At 60.2% G+C, this 16,137-nt stretch overlaps 1 protein-coding gene across 3 annotated transcripts in view; it reads left to right on the top strand.

The window, feature by feature from the left end:
• The window catches only part of TEX2 (testis expressed 2), a 32,859-nt gene extending 19,419 nt beyond the window's left edge, over nt 1-13,440 (top strand). For 2 of the 3 annotated variants that reach the window (XM_073579752.1, XM_073579753.1), the window contains exons 7-12: nt 1,429-1,528; nt 1,856-1,988; nt 2,727-2,849; nt 4,754-4,963; nt 10,447-10,567; nt 10,679-13,440. In XM_073579752.1, the coding sequence (XP_073435853.1) occupies nt 1,429-1,528; nt 1,856-1,988; nt 2,727-2,849; nt 4,754-4,963; nt 10,447-10,567; nt 10,679-10,798 (807 nt within the window). In that variant the 3' untranslated portion in view covers nt 10,799-13,440. The remainder of the gene's footprint in view (nt 1-1,428; nt 1,529-1,855; nt 1,989-2,726; nt 2,850-4,753; nt 4,964-10,446; nt 10,568-10,678) is intronic. The other variant, XM_073579754.1, reaches the window with a different exon arrangement.
• Nucleotides 13,441-16,137: the final 2,697 nt, after the last annotated feature.

Raw genomic sequence — 16,137 nt, forward strand, 5'->3', positions numbered from 1 at the left:
TACTGTGACCACGGTGAGCGCCCCCTTCTGGCTCCTCCTAGCTGCTGATGCCCCTCTCCTGGGGGTTATATGCTCTGTACTGTGACCACGGTGAGCGCCCCCTGCTGGCTCCTCCTAGCTGCTGACGCCCTTCTGGGGGTTATATGCTGTGTACTGTGACCACGGTGAGCGCCCCCTGCTGGCTCCTCCGAGCTACTGACGCTCCTCTCCTGGGGGTTATATGCTGTGCACTGTGACCACGGTGAGCGCCCCCTGCTGGCTCCTTCCATCTGCTGATGCCCCTCTCCTGGGGGTTATATACTCTGTACTGTGAGCGCCCCCTGCTGGCTCCTCCCATGTGCTGATGCCCCTCTCCTGGGGGTTATATACTCTGTACTGTGAGTGCCCCCTGCTGACGCCCCTCTCCTGGGGGGTTATATACTCTGTACTGTGAGCGCCCCCTGCTGACTCCCCTCTCCTGGGGGGTTGTATACTCTGTACTGTGAGCGCCCCCTGCTGACGCCCTTCTCCTGGGGGTTATATGCTGTGTACTGTGACCACGGTGAGCACCCCCTGATTGCTCCTCGGAGCTACTGACGCCCCTCTCCTGGGGGTTATATGCTCTGTACTGTGACTACAGTGAGCGCCCCCTGCTGGCTCCTCCTAGCTGCTGATGCCCCTCTCCTGGGGGTTATATGCTGTGCACTGTGACCACGGTGAGCGCCCCCTGCTGGCTCCTCCCAGCTGCTGATGCCCCTCTCCTGGGGGTTATATACTCTGTACTGTGAGCGCCCCCTGCTGACGCCCCTCTCCTGGGGGGTTATATACTCTGTACTGTGAGCGCCCCCTGCTGACGCCCTTCTCCTGGGGGTTATATGCTGTGCACTGTGACCACGGTGAGCGCCCCCTGCTGGCTCCTCCCAGCTGCTGATGCCCCTCTCCTGGGGGTTATATACTCTGTACTGTGAGTGCCCCCTGCTGACGCCCCTCTCCTGGGGGGTTATATACTCTGTACTGTGAGCGCCCCTTGCTGACGCCCTTCTCCTGGGGGTTATATGCTGTGCACTGTGACCACGGTGAGCGCCCCCTGCTGGCTCCTCCCAGCTGCTGATGCCCCTCTCCTGGGGGTTATATACTCTGTACTGTGAGCGCCCCCTGCTGACGCCCCTCTCCTGGGGGGTTATATACTCTGTACTGTGAGCGCCCCCTGCTGACGCCCTTCTCCTGGGGGTTATATGCTGTGTACTGTGACCACGGTGAGCGCCCCCCGCTGGCTCCTCGGAGCTACTGACGCCCCTCTCCTGGGTGGGGTTATATGCTCTGTACATGGGAGATTCTGCCACAATGTCTCCCCGGGGCATCCAAAGGTTTAGTGTGTCTGAGGGTCCGTGTCCCCCCCCCCTCTACCATCACACAGATAATGTTATCACCTTATTACTGTCCCTGCAGCTGCCGTACTTCATGAACGAACTGACGCTGACCGAGCTGGACATGGGGGTGTCTGTGCCGAAAATCCTCCAGGCCTTCCAGCCAACCATCGACCACAGAGGTAGCACATCCGCCTGCGTGACCTCTCGCCCTGCGCTGCGTGACCTCTCGCCCTGCGCTGCGTGACCTCTCGCCCTGCGCTGCGTGACCTCTCGCCCTGCGCTGCGTGACCTCTCCGCCCTGCGCTGCGTGACCTCTCCGCCCTGCGCTGCGTGACCTCTCCGCCCTGCGCTGCGTGACCTCTCCGCCCTGCGCTGCGTGACCTCTCCGCCCTGCGCTGCGTGACCTCTCCCCCCTGCGCTGCGTGACCTCTCCCCCCTGCGCTGCGTGACCTCTTTGCCCGGCGCTCAGCTCAGGGATCTCTCAGTGACGCTTTTCTCGGTTGCAGGGCTGTGGACGGATCTGGAGATCTCCTACACCGGATCGTTTCTTATGACTTTAGAAACAAAAATGAACCTGACAAGACTCGGGAAGGAGCCACTCGGGGAGACCCTCAAAGTGGGGGAGCCTGGAAAAGAAGGGTGAGCAGTGAGGATGCTGGGGTGATGATGAGGAGGGGGGTCAGGGATTGGACGACTGCCCCCCATTCTGTACATTAATAGTCTCTTCCTGTCTCTTCTCTGCCTCCACTCCGGGATCTCTCATTGGTGAGTATAATGTCCTGACCTCTGACCCCCATCACATGACTCATCTGCTGTGGGTGGAGCTAATAGACACTGATAAGTTTATGTAGTCTTTAGAGAGGACATGTAAGAATACCTACGCTCCCCCGACCTCCCGGGGGTTATTATTCCTCGACCCCTCCCCCGACCTCCCAGGGGTTGTTAGTCCTCGACCCCTCCCCCGACCTCCCGGGGGTTGTTAGTCCTCGACCCTTCCCCCGACCCCCTGGGTGTTATTAGTCCTCATCCCCTCCCCCCGACCTCCCAGGTGTTTGTCCTCGTCCCCTCCCCCGACCTCCTGGGTGTTATTAGTCCTCGTCTCCTCCCCCCGACCTCCCGGGGGTTATTAGTCCTCGTCCCCTCCCCACGTCCTCCCCGTGGGTTATTAGTCCTCGTCCGCTCTCCCGACCGCCCGGGTATTATTAGTCCTCGTCCCCTCCCCTGACCTCCCAGGTGGATTTGTCTCACTTGGAGGAATGGCGCTGCACCTCTTATGTCTACTTCTGTTGCTACTATGTCCCACATTACTGTGCAGCTTGTGCTGTGTACTGTGAAGTTGGAGGCCGTGCTCAGCTCATGCCTCTGTGTCTCCACCAGCTCCAGACCGAGAGCCTATTACCTGGCAGACAGTGACGAGGAGTCATCCAGTGCTGGATCCTCTGATGAAGAAGATGCGGCAGAGATGACTAATGACCGGCAGCAGATCCTGGGAGTCGAGGGGTAAGGACCTGCCGAAATCCAATCACAGCTAAGCGGCTAAGAAACTGCTGCACATTCCTCAGGGGCGGGGTCATATGTACGACTGGCTGGTTTGTTTACTCAGGAGCAGGACCATGTGTATGGCTGACATTTGTTTTTCCTGTTCAGGGGCGGGGCCCTGTGTATGGCTGCCAAGTGTGTCTCCTGCTCAGGGCCCTGTGTATGACTGCCAGGTGTGTCTCCTGCTCAGGGACGGGGCCCTGTGTATGACTGCCAGGTGTGTCTCCTGCTCAGGGCCCTATGTATGACTGCCAGGTGTGTCTCCTGCTCAGGGGCGGGGCCCTGTGTATGGCTGCCAAGTGTGTCTCCTGCTCAGGGCCCTGTGTATGACTGCCAGGTGTGTCTCCTGCTCAGGGACGGGGCCCTGTGTATGACTGCCAGGTGTGTCTCCTGCTCAGGGACGGGGCCCTGTGTATGACTGCCAGGTGTGTCTCCTGCTCAGGGACGGGGCCCTGTGTATGACTGCCAGGTGTGTCTCCTGCTCAGGGACGGGGCCCTGTGTATGACTGCCAGGTGTGTCTCCTGCTCAGGGACGGGGCCCTGTGTATGACTGCCAGGTGTGTCTCCTGCTCAGGGACGGGGCCCTGTGTATGACTGCCAGGTGTGTCTCCTGCTCAGGGACGGGGCCCTGTGTATGACTGCCAGGTGTGTCTCCTGCTCAGGGGCGGGGCCCTGTGTATGGCTGCCAAGTGTGTCTCCTGCTCAGGGCCCTGTGTATGACTGCCAGGTGTGTCTCCTGCTCAGGGCCCTGTGTATGACTGCCAGGTGTGTCTCCTGCTCAGGGACGGGGCCCTGTGTATGACTGCCAGGTGTGTCTCCTGCTCAGGGACGGGGCCCTGTGTATGACTGCCAGGTGTGTCTCCTGCTCAGGGCCCTGTGTATGACTGCCAGGTGTGTCTCCTGCTCAGGGCCCTGTGTATGACTGCCAGGTGTGTCTCCTGCTCAGGGGCGGGGCCCTGTGTATGGCTGCCAAGTGTGTCTCCTGCTCAGGGCCCTGTGTATGACTGCCAGGTGTGTCTCCTGCTCAGGGACGGGGCCCTGTGTATGACTGCCAGGTGTGTCTCCTGCTCAGGGACGGGGCCCTGTGTATGACTGCCAGGTGTGTCTCCTGCTCAGGGACGGGGCCCTGTGTATGACTGCCAGGTGTGTCTCCTGCTCAGGGGCGGGGCCCTGTGTATGGCTGCCAGGTGTGTCTCCTGCTCAGGGGCGGGGCCCTGTGTATGGCTGCCAGGTGTGTCTCCTGCTCAGGGCCGTGTATGACTGCCAGGTGTGTCTCCTGCTCAGGGCCCTGTGTATGACTGCCAGGTGTGTCTCCTGCTCAGGGACGGGGCCCTGTGTATGACTGCCAGGTGTGTCTCCTGCTCAGGGACGGGGCCCTGTGTATGACTGCCAGGTGTGTCTCCTGCTCAGGGACGGGGCCCTGTGTATGACTGCCAGGTGTGTCTCCTGCCCAGGGGCGGGGCCCTGTGTATGGCTGCCAAGTGTGTCTCCTGCTCAGGGCCCTGTGTATGACTGCCAGGTGTGTCTCCTGCTCAGGGACGGGGCCCTGTGTATGACTGCCAGGTGTGTCTCCTGCTCAGGGACGGGGCCCTGTGTATGACTGCCAGGTGTGTCTCCTGCTCAGGGGCGGGGCCCTGTGTATGGCTGCCAAGTGTGTCTCCTGCTCAGGGCCCTGTGTATGACTGCCAGGTGTGTCTCCTGCTCAGGGACGGGGCCCTGTGTATGACTGCCAGGTGTGTCTCCTGCTCAGGGGCGGGGCCCTGTGTATGGCTGATAGGTGTTTTTCCTGTTCAGGGGGCATACATTTTTTTTAGTCTTTGTGTGCGGCCTCCCTCCTCTCTAAATTTACTTTCTGCCTCCTGCAGGTATCCGGGGCCTCATCGTACGAGCAAGATCATGAGATTTGTGGACAAAATCACAAAGTCCAAATATTTTCAGAAAGCGACAGAGACGGAGTTTATAAAGAAGAAGATTGAGGAAGTGTCCAACACTCCGCTGCTGCTGACGGTGGAGGTGCAGGAGTGCCGAGGGAAGCTGGCCATTAACATCCCCCCTCCCCCGACCGACCGCATCTGGTGAGGGTCAGCAGCTCTGTGTTGCCGTGCTCTGCTCCCCGCCTCTTCAGCCGTGCTCTGCTCCCCGGCCTCTTCAGCCGTGCTCTGCTCCCCGGCCTCTTCAGCCGTGCTCTGCTCCCCGGCCTCTTCAGCCGTGCTCTGCTCCCCGGCCTCTTCAGCCGTGCTCTGCTCCCCGGCCTCTTCAGCCGTCCTCTGCTCCCCGGCCTCTTCAGCCGTCCTCTGCTCCCCGCCCACATAATCCCTCAGGCTATGTGCACACGTTGCGGAATTGTCGCAGAAATTCCCGCGGGAATTCCGTAATTCTATTCTGCGGGAAATATGTGAGAAAATCCTATTTCCCGCTGAAAAACTAGCGATTTGCAAGCGTAATTAGCTTGCAGAATGCTAGCGTTTTCCAAGCGATCTGTAGCATCGCTTGGAAAACTGATAGACAGGTTGGTCACACTCGTCAACATAGTGTTTGACGACTGTGACCAACTTTTCAGTATTGAGGCGGCCTATGCGGCATCAGTAGTAAAAAGATCTACTGTTAAAAATAATTTAAAAAAAATTAAAAATGGTGTTTTTCTCACCTTCCGACGACCCGCGCAGCGTTCCCGATCATCACGATGCTCCCGGCAGGTCTCTTTCCCAGTGATGCATTGCGACAATGACTCCAGATGACGTAGCATCACGCGAGACGCGACGTCAGCAAAGGTCATTGCAATGCATCACTGGGAACGTGATCTGCCGCGAGTATCGCTGAAGCCTGGTGACACTGCGCGGGACATCGGAAGGTGAGAATATGACGATTTTTTTATTTTAATTCTATTTTTACAGGGATATGGTACCCAGAGCCCGGAGGACAGTCTCCTCTCCTCCGGACCGTGGGTACCAGCCGCACATGATCTGCTTACTTTTTGCATGGTGGGCACAGCCACATGCGGAAAGTAAGCAGAACAATGCATTCCTATGTGTGCGGATTTTCCTGCGATTCCGCACAAAGAATGAGCATGCTGCGTGTTTTTCCGCGATGCAATTCCGCCGTGGAAAAATCCGCAGCATTAGCACAGCATTGCGGAATCACATAGGAATGCATGGGATGCTTTTTTTTTGCGTTTTCACGGCAAAATTGGGCGTTTAAATTCACCGCGAAAACGCAAAAAAAACTACGTGTGAACACAGCCTTATTGTTTGGTCAGTTAGATTTCATATTTGTCCTTCAAGTTGTGCAGACTAGTAAACTGCAGGGGGCTGATAAAGTGTAATCAGTAGGTATTTCACAAATTAACATACAGTAAGGGTCAACGGACAATCTCGCCTGAAGCAATGGCTCATGTCCCTTGACCTACTGAATGAAGTAACAGTACATCTGGCATAATTAAGAATTATTCATCCCCACACCAGTGGCCAGATTGACAATGTCGTCACACCCACCTCCTTTTCACTGTCGTCCTGCTCCCTTCCCCCTCTCTTATTCACTGTCCTCCCTCTCCCCCCCTCTCCTTTTTGGCTTACTCGTGCTCTCCGCCCTCTCCTTTTCAATGTCCTCACGCTCCATGCCCTCTCCTCTTCACTGTCTTTGTGCTCCCTGCCGTCTTCTCTTCACTGTCCTCGCACTCCACGCCCTCTTGTCTCCACTGTCCTCGCATTCCACGCCCTCTTCTCTCCACTGTCCTCGCATTCCACGCTCTCTTCTCTCCACTGTCCTAGCACTCCACGCCCTCTCCTCTTCACTGTCCTCGCGCTCCACGTCCTCTCCACCGTCCTCGCGCTCCACGCCTTCTTCTCTTCACCGTCCTCGCGCTCCACGCCCTCTCCTCTTCACTGTCCTCGCGCTCCACGCCTTCTCTTCTTCACTGTCCTCGCGCTCCACGCCCTCTCCTCTTCACTGTCCTCGCGCTCCACGCCCTCTCCTCTTCACTGTCCTCGCGCTCCACGCCCTCTCCTCTTCACTGTCCTCGCGCTCCACGCCCTCTCCTCTTCACTGTCCTCGCGCTCCACGCCCTCTCCTCTTCACTGTCCTCGCGCTCCACGCCCTCTCCTCTTCACTGTCCTCGCGCTCCACGCCCTCTCCTCTTCACTGTCCTCGCGCTCCACGCCCTCTCCTCTTCACTGTCCTCGCGCTCCACGCCCTCTCCTCTTCACTGTCCTCGCGCTCCACGCCCTCTCCTCTTCACTGTCCTCGCGCTCCACGCCCTCTCCTCTTCACTGTCCTCGCGCTCCACGCCCTCTCCTCTTCACTGTCCTCGCGCTCCACGCCCTCTCCTCTTCACTGTCCTCGCGCTCCACGCCCTCTCCTCTTCACTGTCCTCGCGCTCCACGCCCTCTCCTCTTCACTGTCCTCGCGCTCCACGCCCTCTCCTCTTCACTGTTCTCGCGCTCCACGCCCTCTCCTCTTCACTGTTCTCACGCTCCCCGCCCTTTCCTCTTCACTGTCCTCACGCTCCCTGCCCTCTCCACTATCCTCGCGCGCCATGCCCTCTCCTCTTCACTGTCCTCACGCTCCCCGCCCTCTCCTCTTCACTGTCCTCACGCTCCCCGCCCTCTCCTCTTCACTGTCCTCACGCTCCCCGCCCTCTCCTCTTCACTGTTCTCACGCTCCCCGCCCTTTCCTCTTCACTGTCCTCACGCTCCATGCCCTCTCCTCTTCACTGTCCTCACGCTCCCCGCCCTCTCCTCTCCACTGTCCTCACGCTCCCCACCCTCTCCTCTTCACTGTCCTCGCGCTCCACGCCCTCTCCTCTTCACTGTCCTTGCGCTCCCTGCCCTCTCGTCACACTCTCTTCTCTTAGGCTAGTTTCACACTAGCGCTTTGGAGCGCAGCGAAGGCCTGCGCACGGCCGCCGCTAAGCCCCGCCCCCTGCCACGCCTCTGCCGGTAGCTCCGCCTACCGGCGCATGACGCTGCATGCGTCCCCTATCTTTATCACTGGGGGCGCAGGCCATGCGCAGTATGCGTTTGGCGGCGCATGCGTCCTTATGACGGTGCGCCGACCTGTGCCAAACGCAACCTGCTGCAGTTTGGTTGCGCTCGGTGCACCGTCAAAAAGGCGCATGCACCGCCAAACGCATACTGCGCTCCAAAGCGCTAGTGTGAAACTAGCCTTAACTGTACTCGCACTACCCGCCATCTCCTCTTCACTACCTTCTCACTCCCCACCCTCTCCTCTTGTTGTCCTGCTACCCGCTCTCTCCTCACTGTCATACTGATCCCAACTCTATCCTCTTCACTGTCCTCCTGCTCTCTCCACTTTGGCACCCTCCCGCTCTCTGCCCTCTCTCCTCTTTGGCGCCCTCTCTTCTCTTTGGCGGCCTCCCGCTCTCTGCCCCCTCCACTTTGCCCTCCTCCCGCTCTCTGCCCTCCTCCCGCTCCTCTGCCCTCTCTCCTCTTTGGCGGCCTCCCACTCTCTGCCCTCTCTCCTCTTTGGCGGCCTCCCGCTCTCTGCCCTCCTCCTGCTCCTCTGCCCTCTCTCCTCTTTGGCGGCCTCCCGCTCTCTGCCCTCTCTCCTCTTTGGCGGCCTCCCGCTCTCTGCCCTCTCTCTCCTCTTTGGCGGCCTCCCGCTCTCTGCCCTCTCTCTCCTCTTTGGCGGCCTCCCGCTCTCTGCCCTCCTCCCGCTCTCTGCCCTCCTCCCGCTCCTCTGCCCTCTCCTCTTTGGCGGCCTCCCGCTCTCTGCCCTCTCCTCTTTGGCGGCCTCCCGCTCTCTGCCCTCTCTCTCCTCTTTGGCGGCCTCCCGCTCTGCCCTCTCTCTCCTCTTTGGCGGCCTCCCGCTCTCTGCCCTCTCTCTCCTCTTTGGCGGCTTCCCGCTCTCTGCCCTCTCTCTCTCCTCTTTGGCGGCCTCCCGCTCTCTGCCCTCTCTCTCTCTCCTCTTTGGCGGCCTCCCGCTCTCTGCCCTCTCTCTCCTCTTTGGCGGCCTCCCGCTCTCTGCCCTCTCTCTCCTCTTTGGCGGCCTCCCGCTCTCTGCCCTCTCTCTCCTCTTTGGCGGCCTCCCGCTCTCTGCCCTCTCTCTCCTCTCTGCCCTCTCTCTCCTCTCTGCCCTCCTCCCGCTCTCTGCCCTCCTCCCGCTCTCTGCCCTCCTCCCGCTCTCTGCCCTCCTCCCGCTCTCTGCCCTCCTCCCGCTCTCTGCCCTCCTCCCGCTCTCTGCCCTCCTCCCGCTCTCTGCCCTCCTCCCGCTCTCTGCCCTCCTCCCACTCCTCTGCCCTCTCCTCTTTGGCGGCCTCCCGCTCTCTACCCTCTCCTCTTTGGCGGCCTCCCGCTCTCTACCCTCTCTCCTCTTTGGCGGCCTCCCGCTCTCCGCCCTCTCTCCTCTTTGGCGGCCTCCCGCTCTCTGCCCTCTCTCCTCTTTGGCGGCCTCCCGCTCTCTACCCTCTCCTCTTTGGCGGCCTCCCGCTCTCTACCCTCTCCTCTTTAGCGCCCTCCTGCTCTCTACCCTCCTCCCGCTCCTCTGCCCTCCTCCCGCTCTCTACCCTCTCCTCTTTGGCGGCCTCCCGCTCTCCGCCCTCTCTCCTCTTTGGCGGCCTCCCGCTCTCTACCCTCTCCTCTTTGGCGGCCTCCCGCTCTCTACCCTCTCCTCTTTGGCGGCCTCCCGCTCTCTACCCTCTCTCCTCTTTGGCGGCCTCCCGCTCTCTGCCCTCTCTCCTCTTTGGCGGCTTCCCGCTCTCTACCCTCTCCTCTTTGGCGGCCTCCCGCTCTCTACCCTCTCCTCTTTAGCGCCCTCCTGCTCTCTGCCCTCCTCCCGCTCCTCTGCCCTCCTCCCGCTCTCTGCCCTCTCTCCTCTTTGGCGGCCTCCCGCTCTCTGCCCTCTCTCCTCTTTGGCGGCCTCCCACTCTCTGCCCTCTCTCCTCTTTGGCGGCCTCCCGCTCTCTACCCTCTCCTCTTTGGCGGCCTCCTGCTCTCTGCCCTCCTCCCGCTCCTCTGCCCTCCTCCCGCTCTCTACCCTCTCCTCTTTGGCGGCCTCCCGCTTTCCGCCCTCTCTCCTCTTTGGCGGCCTCCCGCTCTCTGCCCTCTCTCCTCTTTGGCGGCCTCCCGCTCTCTGCCCTCTCTCCTCTTTGGCGGCCTCCCGCTCTCTGCCCTCTCTCCTCTTTGGCGGCCTCCCGCTCTCTGCCCCCTCTCTCCTCTTTGGCGGCCTCCCGCTCTCTGCCCCCTCTCTCCTCTTTGGCGGCCTCCCGCTCTCTGCCCCCTCTCTCCTCTTTGGCGGCCTCCCGCTCTCTGCCCCCTCTCTCCTCTTTGGCGGCCTCCCGCTCTCTGCCCCCTCTCTCCTCTTTGGCGGCCTCCCGCTCTCTGCCCCCTCTCTCCTCTTTGGCGGCCTCCCGCTCTCTGCCCCCTCTCTCCTCTTTGGCGGCCTCCCGCTCTCTGCCCCCTCTCTCCTCTTTGGCGGCCTCCCGCTCTCTGCCCCCTCTCTCCTCTATGGCGGCCTCCTGCTCCCTGCCATCTCCCCGTATCCTGCAGCGCCCCCTGCAGGCTTCTCTGCCCTGTAACGCTCGTGCTCCTCCCCTGTGAATAAGGTACGGATTTCGGACGCCTCCACATCTGGAGCTGAAGGCGCGGCCAAAGCTGGGTGAGAGGGAGGTGACACTCGCTCATGTCACTGAGTGGATTGAAAAGAAGCTGGAACAGGAATTTCAGGTGAGCTGGACAAGATGGTGGTCACGGACCTCGCAAGTGACCCTTTGACCGGACGTAGCGGTGGGGGGGAGCATCCGCGTTATGTGACTCCTTTTCCTCTCTCCCTTGTAGAAAATCTTTGTCATGCCAAACATGGATGACGTGTACGTGACCATCATGCACTCAGCCATGGACCCGCGATCTGGAGGAGGCGGAGACTTGGTGACCGCGGAAGAGGCGGAGTCTCACTGACGCTGCTCGCTCCAGTGTGACTGACTTTTCTTTTGCCTTGAGTATGAGCCTCGCTGTGTCCGTCACACTGGCGCGGGGCTGCCTTGGCGCAGAGAGCGCCTTCCCCGGCGTCACATGGTCAGTGATGGACCTCGCGAGCGCCGAGCTCCTGACAGCGGCCTCCACCAGCTCTGCTGACAGGTCACGGCTGGACCCCATGTGCACATCATCGCCCCCTGCAGGCAGTGATGGAGGACTGTGCTGCAGCACATCGCTGCCCTCTCCCCACCCGGAAACTGAAAACCAAAGCCGATGCAAAAGGTGTGAGTGGGGGAGGGTCTGGTTGTGAGACAGCACGGCCCCCGTGGGGTCATCCTGCAGTACGAGGACCAATCCTCATCCAGGCACTACATCCCGGAGCCATAGCCCAGCAGTACCGCGCTCCACCACCAGGGGCTCAGCTGCACAACGACCAAAGCTCTCTCCTGTGCAGCGCCGCCCTCTGCTGGCCGGGTCTCGCACTACATTCCGCAGCTCCACCCCTCCGTGGAGCCGCCCCCTGTCCGCTATGTGTAATAGCAGCGCTATTTGCCCCATGAAGGAATATTTGCGCCGTTTTATGGCCGTGATTAGAGATTTATTTATTGTGTGACGCCACGTTGCTGTGATCCGTAGTGACGGAGCGTCGGAGGCTTTATATAGTGACGGACAATCGCGGGGGTCTCCTGTCCCTCTGACAGTTCTGACTGTCCGGGCGGCCGGTGCCTCCTTAGTAGGGTTTAGCAGTGCCACCCCCACACACATATACCCCAGCTGCATTGTCCGCGGGGTACAATGGCCGCCGGCGCCCCCCACTGGCTTTTTTTTTTTTTTTTTTTAAAGCTTTGAGTTAATTTGCCAAGTTTCTTGTTTACATCGATGTTGGATGATTTTTACCCTTTTATTTCTGCATCTTCTGTTATATCGCCATGCGTCTCGTCTGCGGTCGTCGTCCGTGTGCAATGTCTCCTGCCACATTAATCCTCCCCGTGCCGGCAGCCTCTGCAGGGTCCAGCACGGAATGGGTTAATGACCGCCGCCTTGCCAATGGTACGGAGATATGCTGTGAACTGTAGGGGCAGGACAGCACCAGCCGGGGTCCGCACCATCAGCGCGGGGTCTGTCCACACCAAAATGGCACTGATCCCACCACCTGCTGTGGATTGTGGTACCACCCTTCAGCAAAGAAAGATACAGGTACACCCTAGGAGAAGCCCCCCTATACTGGCCGTATAGACACGGGTGCATCCTGGGAGAAGCCCCCCTCATACCGGACGTATAGATGCGGGTGCATCCTGGGAGAAGCCCCCCTCATACCGGACGTATAGATGCGGGTGCATCCTGGGAGAAGCCCCCGTACTAGCCGTATAGACGCGGGTGCATCCTGGGAGGAGCCCCCCCTACCGGCCGTATAGACGCGGGAGCATCCTGGGAGAAGCCCCCCGTACCGGCCGTATAGATGCGGGAGCATCCTGGGAGAACCCCCCCCCCCCGCACTGGCCGTATAGACGCTGGTGCATCCTGGGAGGAGCCCCCCCTACCGGCCGTATAGACGCGGGAGCATCCTCGGAGAAGCCCCCCGTACCGGCCGTATAGATGCGGGAGCATCCTGGGAGAACCCCCCCCGCACTGGCCGTATAGACGTGGGTGCATCCTGGGAGGAGGCCCCCCCCCCCCTGTGCCGGCCGTATAGACGCGGGAGCATCCTGGGAGAAGGCCCCCCCATACCGGCCATATAGACGCGGGAGCATCCTGGAAGAACCCCCCTGTACCGGCCGTATAGACGCGGGTGCATCCTGGGAGGAGCCCCCCCCCCGTACCGGCCGTATAGACGCGGGCGCATCCTGGGAGGAGCCCCCCCCCGTACTGGCCGTATAGACGCGGGTGCATCCTGGGAGGAGCCCCCCCCGTACCAGCCGTATAGACGCGGGCGCATCCTGGGAGAAGCCCCCCGTACCAGCCGTATAGACGCGGTTGCACCCTGGGAGAAGCCCCCCCCGCACTGGCCGCATAGACGCGGGTGCATCCTGAGAGGCGTCCCCTGTACCGACTGTATAGACGCGGGTACATCCTTGGAGAAGCCCCAAGTACAGGCCGTATAGACGCGGGAGCATCCTGGGAGAAGCCCCCTGTATTGGCCGTATAGACGCAGGAGCATCCTGGGAGAAGCCCCCTGTATTGGCCGTATAGACGCGGGAGCATCCTGGGAGAAGCCCCCTGTACCGGCCGCATAGACGCGGGAGCTTCCTGGGAGAAGCCCCCTGTATTGGCCGTATAGACGCGGGAGCATCCTGGGAGAAGCCCCCTGTATTGGCCGTATAGACGCGGGAGCATCCTGGGAGAAGCCCCCTGTACCGGCCGTATAGACGCAGGAGCATCCTGGGAGAAGCCCCCTGTATTGGCCGTATAGACGCGGGTGCATCCTGGGAGCACCCCTCCCCCATATGTTCACAGCGGATCGGTACCTGCACTACACAGCGGGCGGCAGGTGATGGGTGGTGGCCGCAGGGCTGTAGGGTCACCGTCTGCACTGTCGCGGCCCCGGCTCTGCTGCACTCTGTCATGTTTGTCGGATCAGAATCTGCTCATTATTTTATTAAATAAAGAAAATCTTGTTTCTGCCACGTCTGCACTGATGTCGTCCCTCCATGTCCTGCGCAGGAGGAGCGGGCCTGGTGCTGCACTAAACACTTCCCTCCTGCAGCCGCAGACCCCCAGCCATGAATGTTGCCACATTCAGATGACTGCTATATGGAGCAGTGCGGATCCTGCACCAGAACCACATCCTAACCACATTGTATGCGCGGGACAAGAAATAAAACATGGCTGCCTGCTGACGTGCGAAGAAAGGCCAAAGGTGCAGAAATAAGATCAATGACCTGTGCAGACCAGAAACGATATGCACAGGGATGAAACCAGACATCTGTGTCCAAGCAACACGTCCTAGAACCTGCCCGCACTGGAGCCCACGCGTATCGCAGCTGCTGGGTCCTCATGTTCTCCAGTGTTGCAGTGTCCTAGAGCCTGTCCGTACTGGATCCCACGTGTATCGCAGCTGCTGGGTCTTCAGGGTCTCCAGTGCTGCGATGTCCTAGAGCCTGTCCGTACTGGATCCCACGTGTATTGCAGCTGCTGGTTCTTCATGGTCTCCAGTGCTGCGGTGTCCTAGAGCCTGTCTGCACTAGAGCCCACGCGTATCACAGCTGCTGGGTCATCATGGTCTCCAGTGCTGCGGTGTCCTAGAGCCTGTCCGAACTGGATCCCTCGTGTATCGCAGCTGCTGGGTCTTCATGGTCTCCAGTGCTGCGGTGTCCTAGAGCCTGTCCGTACTGGATCCCACGTGTATTGCAGCTGCTGGTTCTTCAGGGTCTCCAGTGCTGCGGTGTCCTAGAGCCTGTCTGCACTAGAGCCCACGTGTATCACAGCTGCTGGGTCATCATGGTCTCCAGTGCTGCGGTGTCCTAGAGCCTGTCCGTACTGGATCCCACGTGTATTGCAGCTGCTGGTTCTTCAGGGTCTCCAGTGCTGCGGTGTCCTAGAGCCTGTCCATACTCGATCCCACGTGTTTCGCAGCTGCTGGGTCATCATGGTCTCCAGTGCTGCGGTGTCCTAGAGCCTGTCCGAACTGGATCCCTTGTGTATCGCAGCTGCTAGGTCTTCATGGTGTCCAGTGCTGCGGTGTCCTAGAGCCTGTCCATACTCGATCCCACGTGTATCGCTGCTGCTGGGTCATCATGGTCTCCAGTGCTGCGGTGTCCTAGAACCTGTCTGCACTGGAGCCCGCGCGTGTCCTAGAACCTGTCTGCACTGGAGCCCACGTGTATCGCAGCTGCTGGGTCATCATGGTCTCCAGTGCTGCGGTGTCCTAGAGCCTGTCCGAACTGGATCCCTCGTGTATCACAGCTGCTGGGTCTTCAGGGTCTCCAGTGCTGATGTGTCCTAGAACCTGTCTGCACTGGAGCCCACGCGTATCACAGCTGCTGGGTCATTATGGTCTCCAGTGCTGATGTGTCCTAGAGCCTGTCCGTACTGGATCCCAAGTGTATTGCAGCTGCTGGGTCTTCAGGGTCTCCAGTGTTGATGTGTCCTAGAACTTGTCTGCACTGGAGCCCACGCGTATCACAGCTGCTGGGTCATCATGGTCTCCAGTGCTGCTGGGTCATCATGGTCTCCAGTGCTGCGGTGTCCTAAAGCCTGTCCGAACTGGATCCCACGTGTATCCCAGCTGCTTGGTCTTCATGGTCTCCAGTGCTGCGGTGTCCTAGAGCCTGTCTGCACTAGAGCCCACGCGTATCGCAGCTGCTGGGTCCTCATGGTCTCCAGTGTTGCAGTGTCCTAGAGCCTGTCCGTACTGGATCCCACGTGTATCGCAGCTGCTGGGTCTTCAGGGTCTCCAGTGCTGCGGTGTCCTAGAGCCTGTCCGTACTGGATCCCACGTGTATTGCAGCTGCTGGTTCTTCATGGTCTCCAGTGCTGCGGTGTCCTAGAGCCTGTCTGCACTAGAGCCCACGCGTATCACAGCTGCTGGGTCATCATGGTCTCCAGTGCTGCGGTGTCCTAGAGCCTGTCCGAACTGGATCCCTCGTGTATCGCAGCTGCTGGGTCTTCATGGTCTCCAGTGCTGCGGTGTCCTAGAGCCTGTCCGTACTGGATCCCACGTGTATTGCAGCTGCTGGTTCTTCAGGGTCTCCAGTGCTGCGGTGTCCTAGAGCCTGTCTGCACTAGAGCCCACGCGTATCACAGCTGCTGGGTCATCATGGTCTCCAGTGCTGCGGTGTCCTAGAGCCTGTCCGTACTGGATCCCACGTGTATTGCAGCTGCTGGTTCTTCAGGGTCTCCAGTGCTGCGGTGTCCTAGAGCCTGTCCATACTCGATCCCACGTGTTTCGCAGCTGCTGGGTCATCATGGTCTCCAGTGCTGCGGTGTCCTAGAGCCTGTCCGTACTGGATCCCACGTGTATTGCAGCTGCTGGTTCTTCAGGGTCTCCAGTGCTGCGGTGTCCTAGAGCCTGTCCATACTCGATCCCACGTGTATCGCAGCTGCTGGGTCATCATGGTCTCCAGTGCTGCGGTGTCCTAGAACCTGTCTGCACTGGAGCCCACGCGTGTCCTAGAACCTGTCTGCACTGGAGCCCACGTGTATCGCAGCTGCTGGGTCATCATGGTCTCCAGTGCTGCGGTGTCCTAGAGCCTGTCCGAACTGGATCCCTCGTGTATCACAGCTGCTGGGTCTTCAGGGTCTCAAGTGCTGATGTGTCCTAGAACCTGTCTGCACTGGAGCCCACGCGTATCACAGCTGCTGGGTCATTATGGTCTCCAGTG

This window comes from Dendrobates tinctorius, unplaced genomic scaffold, assembly GCF_039654945.1.
Source record: "Dendrobates tinctorius isolate UK_male_01 unplaced genomic scaffold, ASM3965494v1 ptg000063l, whole genome shotgun sequence".
NCBI lineage: Eukaryota > Metazoa > Chordata > Amphibia > Anura > Dendrobatidae > Dendrobates > Dendrobates tinctorius.